General features: G+C 44.8%; 1 protein-coding gene across 6 annotated transcripts in view; it reads right to left on the bottom strand.

The window, feature by feature from the left end:
- Positions 1–11,841, bottom strand: part of METTL24 (methyltransferase like 24) — a 170,255-nt gene extending 158,414 nt beyond the window's left edge. For 2 of the 6 annotated variants that reach the window (XM_019443080.2, XM_019443079.2), the window contains exon 1: positions 11,275–11,841. In XM_019443080.2, the coding sequence (XP_019298625.1) occupies positions 11,275–11,592 (318 nt within the window). In that variant the 5' untranslated portion in view covers positions 11,593–11,841. The remainder of the gene's footprint in view (positions 1–11,274) is intronic. The other 4 variants (XM_019443078.2, XM_019443077.2, XM_019443076.2 and 1 more) reach the window with 3 other exon arrangements.
- Between the last annotated feature and the right edge of the window lie 2,346 nt (positions 11,842–14,187).

Below are 14,187 nucleotides of genomic sequence, written 5' to 3'. Positions count from 1 at the left end.
CCACAAAGCTTTGCTCCCTGCATACACCCCCCTCTAAACGCCCCCCTCCACACACACACACACTGATGCTCATCCTAATTAACTTACTCTCCCTCATTAACATAGGATAAAAATGCTTCCCCAAATCAGACACCTGGAAGTATCACAGTTTCAGTCTTCAAGTTATATTACAAAGCTGCAATAATCAAAAACAGTATGGTACTGACACAAAAACAAGACATAGATCAATGAAACAGAACAAAAAACCCAGAAATAAAGCCACAATTATATGGTCAATTAATCTTTCACAAAGCAGGAAAGAATATGCAATGGGAAAAGGACAATCTCTTCAACAAATGATCTTGGGAACACTGGACAACTACATGCAAAAGAATGAAACTGGACCTCTTTCTTACACCACACACAATAATAAATTCAAAATGGATCAAGGACCGAAACGTGAGGCCTGAAACCATAAAAAATCCTAAAATAGAGCACAGGCAGCAATTTCTCTGGCACTGGCTGTAGCAACATTTTTCTAGATATGTCTCCTTAGGCAAGGGAAACAAAAGCAAAATAAACTATCGGGGACTACATCAAAATAAAAAGCTTCTGTAGAGCAAAGGAAACAACCAACAAAACAAAAAGACAGCCTACTGAATGGGAGAAAATATTTGCAAATGACATATCCAATAAAGGGTTGGTATCCAAAATATATAAAGGATTGATACAACTCAACACCCAAACCCCCCCCCCCCAAATAATCCAATTAAAAAATGGGCAGAAGGCATGAACAGACATTTCACCAAAGACTTCCAGATGGCCAATAGACACATAGGAAGATGTTCAACCTCACTTATCATCAGAGAAATACAAACCAAAACTGCAATGAGATATCACCTCACACTTGTCAGAATGGCTAAAATCAAACACACAAGAAACAATAAGTGCTGGTGAAGATGCAGACAAAAAGGAACCTTTGAACATTGTTGGTGGGAACGCAAACTGGCACAGCCACTGTGTAAAACAGTATGGAGGTTCCTCAAAAGGTTAAAAATAGAACTACCCTATGATCTGCTAATCACACTACTGAGGATTTACCCCAAGAATACAAAACCACTAATTCAAAGGGATGCACGCGCCCCTATGTTTATTGCAGTGTTATTTACAATAACCAAATTATAGAAGCAGCCCAAGGGTCCGCTGCTGGAAGAATGGATAAAGAAGATGTGGTAGATACACACAACGCAGTATCATTCAGCCATAAAAAAGAACGAAACCTTGCCATTTTCCACGACATGGGTGGAGCTCGAGGGTATAATGCTAAGCGAAGTAAGTTAGTCAGAGGAAGACAAGTACCATATGATTTCACTCATCTGAGGAATTTAAGAAACAAAACAAAGGAGCAAAGGGGAAAAAAAGAGAAACAAACCAAGAAACGGACTCTTAACTATAGAGAACAAACCGATGGTCACCAGAGGGCAGGAAGGAGGAAGGATGGGTGAAATAGGTGATGGGGATTTAGAAGTGCACTTGTCATGATGAGCGCCGAGTAACGTACAGAATTGTTGAATCACTATGTTGTACGCCTGAAACTAGTGTAACACTGTATGTTAATACTGGAATTTAAATTAAAACTTAACAAAAATTAAATTAAAATTTTCAAGAATGAAAAATATTAAATATCCCAACGAATATTAGGCTTTATACCCCCCACCCCCAGACACGGATGTCTATACCTTGTTGATGCCAAAGGGCCTGCTTCCCAGGAGAAACGCAAGGCTGAACAGAGACCATCCTCATTTCCAGAGCTGTTCCCATAGGCCAGGCATCTCTACCTACATGCTTTTGTTTAATCTTGACAACTTTCATGTGGATTAAGCACTACTACTTTTCACAGAGGAGAAAACTAAAGACTAGACCAGGGATGACACATCCAGTGAGGACGGGAGCAGAATTTAAACTTCCAGCCTCAAGTATGAAAATATGAGCCCATCTCACAGATGAGGCTGCATGATAATCAAGTCCTTTCATGACAAGTGCAAATCCACAGAAACAGGTCTCCAAGAATCTCATGCGTTACCTTCACTGGCTTCCCCATATTCTACCCCCAAAACTGCTGAATGAGGAGGCCTCCCTCCACATGTGATCTAATCACTGTGCTCAATTAGCATTCTGTGAATTAGGATTTGTAAGTGATTTGTTGTACTCCACTCAAAGTAGATAAAAAACAAACTGAAAACACTTGCTGTCGTGTTATGCACAATAGCAAACACTGTATAACATGCATATTGCCTCTGATTTGGGGCCAGATCCTGAAAAGAAGTTTGGAAGTCTTTCAACTTGCTCCAACTAAAAGTAAGTGATCTCTATGAAGATGGGTTTAAACATGGAGTTTGAGTCATCTCCCCAGAGGCCTTCAGCTCATTTAGATGCATGGCTTTATTTATTCAAAACTTGCTTGCCTTCTCCCCAGAAAAAAAGACCTGCAGCCCATCATCCCATCACTGCTCTGTGCAAGGAATCGAACATAAACAATGTCAATGAGAATCACTGTATCTAACAAGCTCCAGGACACGCCACAGCAGTGTTTATAAGATGTAAATGGAGTCTTGTTTTATTTCCCCTGTTCTGCTAAATTCAGATGTCTGCTTCATTTTAGATCCAGGCCTCCTGAAAAGAGCTTCACGTGCTTTATTCAATACTGTCAAATGTGCATACTCAGTGAGGCGTTCAGAACGGCGAACAAGAAACATGACCTAGACGATGCCCGTTTAGATACGGATGATTGAAGGGTTACCATACTGTGGTGGCCGGAAGTGCTGCTCACCGAACATTTCCAGCTCTCTGATTTCTGAGCACAGGACAGGCCTCTGTCCTCCCATAACGGGTATGTGGCCACTGGATTGTCAGCATGAGTGCTGGGTGTGGGTTCCAGCCAGGACGTTTAATAATGCCATGCAAGACCCTCCGGGGCGTTCACCCCTCTGCCAAGGTGCCAGGCAAGCCTCCAGATGGTGACTGCGCTGCCAGCCTGGGGTCCAGAGAGAGGATGACAACAGCACTGAGAGTCACCCCAACCCAGCCAACCAGTGACAGATACACAGCATGAGCAAGAAATAAACTTTTGTTAGTGTGAGCCCTGAGATTTGAAGGTTGTTTGTTATCACAGCATAAAGTGGCCCCCTCCTGCCCGACACCCCGAACAAATGGTGCCATGAAAAAGGGCTTGATGTCTCTCGTGATAAGTTAGCAGATCTGTGTAATTTAGTATCTGAAGCTAAATGTTATTATCTTGTCAGGGAAAGATCCCTCGGCCCATAGTTCGCTCGGACCCCAATCATCATGTTCTAAAATCTGAATTAAATAGACCAAGCAAAATTGGAGAGAGAAAATTACAGTTGTAACCTTCCAAACTGCCAGTTCTAATTTATTGATCTGTCAAGGTTCTTAGCTGTAAACAATAGAAACCACTCTGGCTAGTTAAGTAGAAAAGGAATTGATTAAAGATTTATTAGCTTGCAGAATCTCAAGGGCAGGAACACCACCCTACTCGCCAGTGTAGACTACACTGCCCCACTGCTGGGCACAGACTCTATGGCTCATTTCACCAACCTGGACACGGAATGCCTCTAGTCGGCCACCATTGCTACTCCACAGCCATCACGCCACTTGTTTCTTTGAATCTCTAAGGTACAACCATATTCTCATGCAGGTATATCTGAATGCTAGGCCTCGGTTGCATGAATGCATTCTCGGTGCAAGGAAAAATGGGGAAATTCTTTTCTGGTGGTTTTTTTTTTTTTTTTTTTTTTTTTTTTTGTCTTAGAAAGGCGAAGAATTCCTCAAATACAGGAGAGAAATTCAAAGGTGTGGTCAAAAAGAACGATTAATACCCGCTACATCTTGGGTACCAAGTAACAGGGATGACTAAGGTCTTTACGGTTCATTTTAGTCCACAGTCAAGTTCCCAGAGCCTCTCTGGTTTACCTCTCCCTCAGTTCTACCCAAGTACCCTTCCAGTGAATCCCTCTTTTGAGTAGTTTCAGTTGGCTTCCGTCACTTGCAACCAAGAGACTCCTGATACAGAAGTAATGGTATATTAAAGAGACTCAAACTAGCCAGTTGCAAACAAGACTGTAAATATTTAGATGCTCTGAAGAATTTTTCAGATTTATTTTATTTATTTATTTATTTATTTTGCAGAGCAACTCTCTGCATTGACAGAAAAAAAATGAAACAAAAAACATACGACTCTAGCTTTAGTTTGAGAACCCTAATTGGGATAATGGGCTACGTACTGATTACACTTACTTTCTCTATTAAAAGTCCCCACAAACTACTTTTTACTTAAAAAAAAATAAAAGGAAAAATGTTGCATCTACAAAGATCTTGTGTGCATATACCCAAATGAATTTTTAAAAATGAGTAATATGCAGAAGGTGCCAACTTACTGCCAAACGCTACATGGAAATAAGGTTATCTGGGGCGCCTGGGTAGCTCAGTGGGTTAAGCATCTGACTTCAGCTCAGGTCATGATCTCATAATTCATGAGTTCAAGCCCCACATCGGGCTCTGTGCTGACAGCTCAGAGCCTGGAGCCTGCTTCAGATTCTGTGTCTCCCTCTCTCTCTGCCCCTCCCCTGCTCATGCTCTGTCTCTCTCTGAAAAATTAATAAACATTAAAAAAAAAAGGTTATCTATAAGAATATATCTAGACAGAGAAATAGTTAACCAATAGAGAAATACATACACACAGAGCCACAGATGCTAGGCTTATTACAAAAACAAACAAAACAAAGCAAGACAAACAAAAAAACCTAAACTCTGCTTCTGGGTGCTCAGGTTCAAGATCCCTGAACTGGACTAGTTAAAATATTAGAATATGAGGAAAGCAAAACCTTAAGGATAAAACTGTATAATAACTATACCAAACAGTTAAGGAGGCCAAGGACTTGACTTCTTGAGGTAACTGAGGGAAGGCTTCCCCTTTCTCCAAGAATGGCTTCTGGAACAGGGAGGGGGCTCCCAGGCTATGATTACGGCTTGTGGCTAGAGCTGACTGATTCAAGGTGAGTATCTAAGACAGTAAGCTGGAGCTGAGGGAGGCCAGTCTTGTTACAGTAACACTTTAGGGAAAAGGTCAAGGAGACCTGGGATTTCCTGGGCAACCCTGCTCCTTCCCCCTGCACATGGTGGTCACTTAACTCTTCCTCCAATTCAGTGAGAAATTCTCAAGGTTTTCCCAATAAGTCGTCTTTAATTTTTTTTGTTTGTTTTGGCATTTTTTTGCTTAAGTTAGGTCAGAGTCCATTCTCTCTTGTTTATAACCCAAAGAGCATTACATTAACCAAGTATACTGCTCTAACATCTTACTCTCCCCATTATCCAACTCTAGCCTTTAGTAACTCATCTTTCTTGACTAGGAATGACTAAAAAGGCCCTTTGGTTTCTGCGTATCTAGTTTTTCTGTGCCATGTGGTCATTGAGCTTAGCAGCATTAACATTGCTGGTCACTTCTTAGGAAAAACGATGATCAGTTTTGACGTCTGGCTAAGAGGTTGCAACTTCAAATGCGTTCAGAGATCAGACAGGTAATGCAAGTGGAGAGAGTGCTGTGCTGGGTTCCACTGGACACTGTGGGCCCCATCGAATGATATTAATGTTCAAATACTTAAAAAACTGTACAGTTCAAATAAAATTCTTCACGGGCGAGATCTACCGCCTGAGCCATTCACCAACAACCCAGCTTGCTATGAGTTTAAATGACCCATGGTCCTAGACCGTGAGGCTCATACAACTAAATTTTGTCTCAATCATTTGACGGGATAAAAATGCTCTTGTACAGCAAATCCTCCCACCCTCTCTTAGCAGAAAACTCCACAGGCCATGAAGGGGACCCGCGTGAGGTCTCTAGAGAACCCAAGGGCTGCTTTTATTTTTATTTTTTTTAATTTTTTTTAACGTTTATTTATTTTTGAGACAGAGAGAGACAGAGCATGACCAGGGGAGGGTCAGAGAGAGAGGGAGACACAGAATCTGAAACAGGCTCCAGGCTCTGAGCAGTCAGCACAGAGCCCGACGCGGGGCTCGAACTCACATACCGCGAGATCGTGACCTGAGCCGAAGTCGGACGCTTAACCGACTGAGCCACCCAGGCACCCCCCAAGGGCTGCTTTTAAAAGAAGCTTATCAACGCTGGTAGATTCCTGCTTTTGTGTGTGTCTCATGGTAAATGAAGCAGGCTCCTGTTACTTTCTATGAAGCACAGAATAAAGAGCCAAACTCCTTAGAGGCAGAAGTACTCCAAAGGTGTCATAGCATAGATGGAAAACCTCAAATGCCCATCACCCTTGACAGTCTCCAGTTTGACTACACAACTCTTGATTCTCTTCGCAGACTAAAAGGGAAATCTCACTCGAGAAAACTGACAGGATTTTCTCGTCCTCGGAAAATGGACTGGACACACTGCACCTAACATCTCCACCACCACTTGTTGACAAACAGTGGAGCCTCCACTACCAGCTCCTTTGCCCACAGAATGTTCTCTGAGGAACTGTGGGGGTTTAGAAGGCGTGTGGAGGTCTATTCTCCATCTGAGGCACATCCAAGTTTTAATCAAAACCTGCTTTTCTCTGTGAAACCAAGCAACTGCTATTTCACACCCACATATTGCTGGAGCTCATTCAATTACCCTCAATGACTTTGTTTAAAATGAAAATGCTTTGCCTCCTAAGGACAGTGTGAGAGGACTGATTAATGTTGTTCCCTGAAGGACAGGAGTTGTAAGGTGCACAGCAAAAATCTAAGCAGCTGGAAACTACCGCTGGGCCATATTTTACAAGCCATTCAAACCTACCTTCAAGGGTTCTGTAAAGAGTAAGGACTTTGAAGGCAGTTGGATATATCAAAGGCTCTACTATGCATCTTCCTCTTCCCTCCTGATGAAAATCACAGAATTAGAAAACTAAGATGATGAGAAGTGAGGAAGAAAGACTGAATTTTTCCATATGGTTATTCAGAAAAGGAAACAGCTTTTTTTTTTCTTTTCTGACACATTGTTCCAAAGGATCTGTAACTAACAAACCAATCTAGCACATTGCTGGTTCCCTGGCTCTGTGACTCAGAAGCCACTTTTCTCTCCAACATATTAAATGTCAAGTAAAATATCTCTGATAAGACAGAAAAAATTTCTTCAGGAAGCTTGGCTCCTATGTGAGTGCTTCTCCTGTGCAAATGAGCCACGTACTGTGGTGCTGCCTTTTAGGTGGATTGCTAACCTGTAAGAGAAACATCTACCCAAGACTGTGGAAAGCAGCATAAATCATGGAGGCCGTATCTTAGTCCTCACCCATGTGAGGTTTCACCCATGTGATCACAGTGTATGTCAAAGACAGAAAAACCAGAAAGAAACACAGCAATGGGGGGAAGGAAAAGAATTACAGCGATATTTTTATTCATATGTAGTATGCAGATTCTAGTGCCTAAGAGCTCTGATGGAAAGCTTCTGTCTACACCAAAATGCATGGGTTCTAGGGTTGTCCTAATGAAAAGAGACAGTTTTTATCCACCATGTATCATGTGCTCCGATTTCACAGTGCTCCAAGGCTACGACCTCTAATGTGAAAGCAGATGTAATATTTAGAGTTAGTTTCTTGCATGACTCTGAAAGAAGGGGAGGAGGAAAGAGGGAAAGAATTATATGAGGACTGCACTTTGCTTTTCTTTTTTATAACAGATTATTTTCTTTAAGAGAAGCACGAGCTATGATTAAAGTGGCAATATAATTGCTGAATTTTTGTGCCTCTAACACCTGCAAAGGAAGCACGTTGACAAGAAACCCTCCACAACCCAATTATTCCATGCAGGTTTCATCCACCCAAAAAGCCATCCTCAAAATAGAATGGAACTTTTTCTCCTTCACCGATCTGGTAGGTGCCTTCCACAAAGTAACCAAGAACCTAAATAACATTGTTTACCGTTATTCTCAACAAGCAAAATTTAAATAAGATCCACGGTTTTTAACACATAATTTCCGAACTTTAGTTGTCAATTACTTAATGGTGCATTCAGCTTATATTGCACATCTGGACAGGAGGCTACAAAGGAGTAAGATCTGTCCCCACGGAGATAAAGGATGGAAAACTCTGTTTCCAAAAGTGGGAGAACAGATTGGATAACTGGTCTTTCCGGTTTTGAGGAACATTTTAATTCAACTGAAAAAAAAAAAAGGGAAAATGAAACACATTCAAGATTCCCACTAGCTAGGAATGCCAGGAAGTTAGAATGTATATCTTGAAGAAGAGTAAATAAATAGAGAGCTGGGGGAAAAAAGAAATCCAGGGAAGAGTCTTCCTTAGGAGGCTAAAAAATTAAGCAGTACTTTAAAAATAGCAATAAGCTCAGTCCTTTCTTATATATTTTTAACCAAAGTCATTTAGAGTTACACATCATAGGTTGAAATAGTAAGATTCTCATATTTTTTTTACATATCGGTGTCTCAGGAGTAAGCATCTACAAGGGGTCATTTTGGGAAATACAATCCTTTCCATCAAGCACAACTGTGGGGACAAAACGATCAATCTGAAATGGATTACCATGCGACATGTACAAAGCAAATGACAAAACAGGATGCATTTGTCATCATCCCCAGTTGGGGAAAGATTGGCATGGAAGTAGGATTGATATGGGAAGGTTTCCAGGTGATGACCCTTGACCTGAGCGGTCAAGAATGGAAAGGGCATGAATCACAGGAAGGGAGGATGGAAGGCTTGCAAGGAAGAGAATCAGCATCAGCCAAAGGAATGGAAATAGGTTACAACAAATTACACTTGGGGAACGGCTGAGGCTAAAGACCCAGGACAGATATGTGAATATTAAAGCTACCATTAATTGAGTGCTTATCCCCATGCAAGACTCTATGCACATATTTCCTTCTGGTTTTTTTTGTTTCTAATTTAATTTTAATAAAACTGAGCTCCAGGGCTCAGACCCAGATCGCTCGTTTGTGTTAGCCACCCCCCACTCCCTAGCTGATCTCCTACAGTCTCATGGCTTTAGTCCCACCTGTACACTGATGACTCCCATCTCTGTCTTCAGCCTGGATGCTTCCTCCAACTCTAGACTAATACGTCCAACTGCCTGTTTGACATTTCCACCTGGATCTCTAAAGGTTACCTCAGACTCAACATGTTTAAATCCAACCTCCTGATTTCTGTCCACTACCCCCCAAACCCAAAGCTAAACAACAAAAACTTCTCCTCCCTCCCTCATCTTCAAAACACATCCAGGATCAGACTCTGCACACCTCCATTTCTACCAGCCTGTATAAGCCACCACTGTCCCCTGCATCACTGCTGCAGACTCCTGAAAAGGATGGATGTGAACTTCCCCTCCAGCGACCCTCGGAGTCTGTGCATTCCAACACTGTCCATGTGCAGGACAGGCCCCAGTTACAGACACTGTTGTCTCAAGTGGTGACCAAGATTTAAGAGTGATTCTTGGACAGGTGACAACAGAAACAACACAGGCTGAGGGCGGATGTGAGAGGAAAACTGCAGGGCAGGCCTGATGGGGACATCTGAGGACATGGAGAGAAACAAAAGAACCTGAACCTTTAAGGAAAATCAAGTCCTAAGTCAAATGTCCCCTCAGGGTTAGCCTTTTTTGACTCCTCAGCTGGAGTTCAAGACCTTATTTACAACTTTAGTCACATTACTAGAGGCCCAAGCCGAGTGCCGCCCTCACCAGACTTTGAACTCATTTTGGGCCCGGCACCTGATACAGCATCTGGGACCTGGAAAGCCTTTGGCAGACATGTGCTGGAGACATAACATGGTGTCATGGAAAGTGCATTAGGAGCATGAAGAAGGGAGTGGAAGAGCAAATTAAGACTTCATTCATGGTTGGGGGGTCACCTGGGTGGCTCAGTGGGTTGAGCGTCTGACTCTTGGTTTCGGCTTAGGTCATGATCTCGTGGTTCATGGGATGGAGCCCCATGTCAGGCTCTGCACTGACAGTGCAAATCCTGCTTGAGATTCTTTCTTTCTTTCTTTCTTTCTTTCTTTCTTTCTTTCTTTCTTTCTTTCTCTTTCTTTCTTTCTCTTTCTCTCTCTTTCTTTCTTTCTTTCTTTACCTCTCTCTCCCTCTCTCAAAACAAATGAATAAACTTAAAAAAAAAAAAAAAAGGATTTGGGAAGTGAGGTTTCAGAGATAGGAAAAAGTATTTGAGTTTATCCAGGAAGGTAACACTGATGGCCAGGCAAGTACAGCAGGGGTATGGCACCGCAGAGGCAAGCCTTGGAGCAAAGGAAGGCAGGGGTGTGATCCTGAAAAGTAGGTTAGCCTGGGAAGCTACAGGAAGCAGCAGAGTCAAAGGAAGAATTTTCCCTCTCCCCAAGAGGTGGGGGGTGGGGGACAGGGGATGTTTTAAAGAAAAGAGGGTGAGCCAGGCAACAGATAGAAGTTGCCCTAGAGGCTGTGGTTGGCTTGATGGGTGTGAGGCCCAGGCAAGCTCATACCTGCAGTTCTTAATCTTTTCATCCTCAAGGACCTAGTAAATTACTGAGCTCCAAAAGGAGGGAAGAAGGCCAGAGGCTTCACAACCAGAGGTTGAACTTGAACCACTCACTGAGGTGTGAGCCAAGAAGTTAATGCGGTAGGAAGAGCAACACTGTCGAGTGCTGTAAGACAAACCCAGGTTATTACTTCAGCCCTCGAGGTTCCAATTAACTTCCCATCAAGAGGCGCCGGGGCTCGGCTTCTTGCCCTGTGCCAGCCACCATGCCAACGTCTGCGGCGGAACTCAAGGGAAATTCGGCTGGAGAGTGGATCTCCATCGCCTCGATGAAGGCAGAGACGAAAAGCCACTCACGGTGGATACCCACCTCGCTTTGCCAGGCCTCAAGAAGAAAACCGGGGGAAGCACAGAATATAAGTAAAACTCCAACACCTTTCTTTTCCTTTCCCTGCCCATCACTCGTAGCCCCTCCTCACTAGAATGTAAGCTCCTTGAGAGCAGGACTTGGTCCCTCACTGCTGGATGCGAGCCTGCAGGGAGCCTGGCACGCGGTGGACGCTCGGTGGAATACTCAATGACTCGGCTCAGTCCCTCTTCGTATCTGGGCGCTGGAGGGTGCCACCACTGGAGCCTCCAGGGAGGGCAGAGCTGGGAGAAGCAGAAGACTTCTCTGAAGGTCCCAGTGGGGCTGCCTGCGGGCCCGAGCGGAGGGCTCTGAGCGCGTTCGGGGAGGGGAGTCGGGTCTAAGGCCCACGACTGCACCGTTTGCAACTGACCTTCCGGCGGGGACGCCCGCGCGGGGCGCAGCAGCCCGGCTCCGGCGTCCCGCTGCCGCCGCCCTCCGGAGGCGCTCGGCGCCCGCTGCGCACGTAGGTCACCTGCCTCCTGCTGGCGCCTCGGGGCGGGCCGGGCGCGGGCGGCAGGTGCGGCCCGGGCGGCCCGGGAGCCGGGCCCGGCGGGGCGCTACGGGCCGGGAGCCGGGGCCCGGCGCGGCGCAGCTCCGCGCACAGTCGCAGGCCGAGCAGCAGCGCGGCGCCGACCACACACCGGCGCAGGACGCCGCAGCCCCTCCCGGGCGGCCTCTCCCGCGCCATGGCAGGGGGGCCGGGCCCGGGGCTAAGCTCGGCGGCCCGCACGCCGCGCCCGGCCGGCAGCGAGGATGTGGCCCCGCGGGCCCGAGCCGCCCACGGTGGGAACTCCCCCGCGGGCCGGGGCGCGGGCTCGGACCCGCCTCCCTCCCCGCGGTCCAAGGAAGCCTCGGCGTAACCTTATCCTGCCCGGCCGAGCGCGCCGGCCGCTGGAAGGGGTGAGGGGCGGCGTGCCGGGTGGGGTCGCGGAGGTGCAGGAGGCTCGGCGGGGCCAGAACCCGGGCTCCGGCGGGGTCCCCGAGGAGGTGGGGGGGGGGGGCCTCCACCCTGGCCTCTGGCGCCAGGCGGAGTTGAAAAGCTACATGGCCAGAAAAAGCGCATTCCTAACGGGGTCCTGGTTGGTAACTTCATTTTGTAGCATTAGTGTTGTTGAAGAAACACAGGAGGTAGGTGAGCTGCTAGGTTTTGCTACACGGAACAAGTTCTGATTGTCAAGCAGTTTGTGCCATTAAGCACAGCATAAAAATATATCGCACTTAGGTTCGGGTTTACAACTTCTCTCCCTCAAGAAAGAAGGGGGGGAGGGGGAGGGAGGAAATAGCACTCGATACAAAATAATCAAATTAGAGCTATTCCATTTCTAAATTCTGCCCGAAGCCAATCCATGCTTTCTCTCCGTGTTATGAAATGTGTGGGGGTGAAGGAGAGGGAAAGAGCCAGCTAAGACATCTGACAGCAGGGAGAGAGAACAGAAGTTACCATGGCATGATGTAAATCAAATTAATTTAGCTCCAAACACACACCTCCCTGCTGTCTTGCAGAGATACAGAGGGACAAATTTATCTTTAGGCAAAATGCTCCCCAGCTGGTGTTTCCATCACCACCTTGACCTTAATTAATCAGACTGAACGCTCACAGCCTGAAGTCCGGTGTTGACTGTTCATTTCCAATGGTTACAATTCTTTCCCATAACCTGTTTGAGGTTTGGGCTTGGGGTTTAGGTTTGGATTTGGGTTTGTTTTCTTTAGCTGTGGCCACTTCTTTTTATGTTCTATGCTTCTATTTTCCATACTTATACATGAGACTACCCCTGCAGTCCTATCCTCTCCCCTAACTACCCACGGGGTGGACAACAGAAACCAAATATGGAGTCCCCTTCCCCCACTCCCTGAATCTCAGGAATTTTCCACAAGGAGCCCTCCTCTCTAAAACCTCTGTAGCTTAAGAAAGAGCCAGTCTATTCTCTGTCACTGTACAAAGCACTTGGGCTATTTTTCTCCACATCTAACAACACAATGGAGTCCATTCCCTGGGCCACACCAGTCTTCAGGCTCCTGAGTGTTTCATTATGATTGACTCTTGTTTTTTTTCTTAGATGTAGCCCTGGGGCTATTGCAGATGGGCTTTGTTTTAAAGAATCCAAGCAAGTAACATTTCCCTGACACACATTTTTAGAGAAAATCTCACATTCTGTGACTATTTAAATAGTCAGACTTGACCTATGTGTTGGATCAGAACCCTGTCTTGCAGAAGCTGTGAGACTTTGGACAAAGTACTTAACCTCTCTCAGCCTCCATTCTCTCGTGTGTAAATAGACCTATATATCTGGTAGGATTACAAAGATTGCATAAAATATTAAATGTTCAGTAACTTAAATGCCTGGCTCACAGAAGCTACTCAATTAATGGTAATTATTTTTACCATTAAAGAAAATCCTGGATGTTATCATGAAAAATGAAATTTAAGCATTGATTCTAAAGTAGGTAAATGTAAGAAAGTATAAGGAGATTTATAAATATCTTACACATTGTCTGGCATCAGGAGTATCCAACAGTTGCAAGAAACAACGATTAAGGCTCACAAATATACTCCATTAAGTTGTATAATTGTGTAAGGCTATTTTTTTAATGTTTATTTATTTTGAGAGAGAGAGAGAGAGAGCACATGCACACGTGCACACGCGAGCAAGGAAGGGGCAGAGAGAGAGAGAGAGGGAGAAAAATAATCCCAAGAAGGCTCCATGCTGTAAGTGCAGAGCCCGACACGGGAAACTCACCAACTGTGAGATCATGACCTGAGCCGAAATCAAGAGTCTGACACTTAACGAACTATGCCAGCCAGGTGCCCCAGTAAAGCTGTTTTAAGACATGATGCACATTGTGCTTGATAAATCTGGATCACCAAAGTCTGGTGTAGACTTTGCTAGAAGTTTTATTTTCTATGCAACCAACACAGTGCTAGCTAAAGAGGTAATCTTTGGAATATTACAAAACCACTAACTTATGCCCTCTGCTCATCTGTTGAGTTACTCTCGCGGGGGGGGGGGGGACATGAGGAGGATCCTATATTATGAAAATGGGGGTATTTCATAAGGCTCTGGACTGGGGTTGGGAGGGGGCACACAGAACAGTATAGCTCTTGAAGAAAATGGGCAAGATGACCTCATATTTTCCCTTATCTCATTTCTATGATTCTCTAATAATGTTTCCATTATGAGAAAAAATCCAAATAAAGTACAACATTTAAATGCCCTTTTCCCTCATCTTTTACAATGGTCCCCACATGTTTATTACTAATAAAAAGGAACTGTTTATATGTATG

The sequence above is a fragment of the Panthera pardus genome, unplaced genomic scaffold (genome assembly GCF_024362965.1).
Source record: "Panthera pardus isolate Hobbes unplaced genomic scaffold, ASM2436296v1 HiC_scaffold_17, whole genome shotgun sequence".
Lineage (NCBI taxonomy): Eukaryota > Metazoa > Chordata > Mammalia > Carnivora > Felidae > Panthera > Panthera pardus.
Note: the sequence above shows the minus strand (reverse complement) of the source record. Positions and strands in the feature narration are given on the sequence as shown.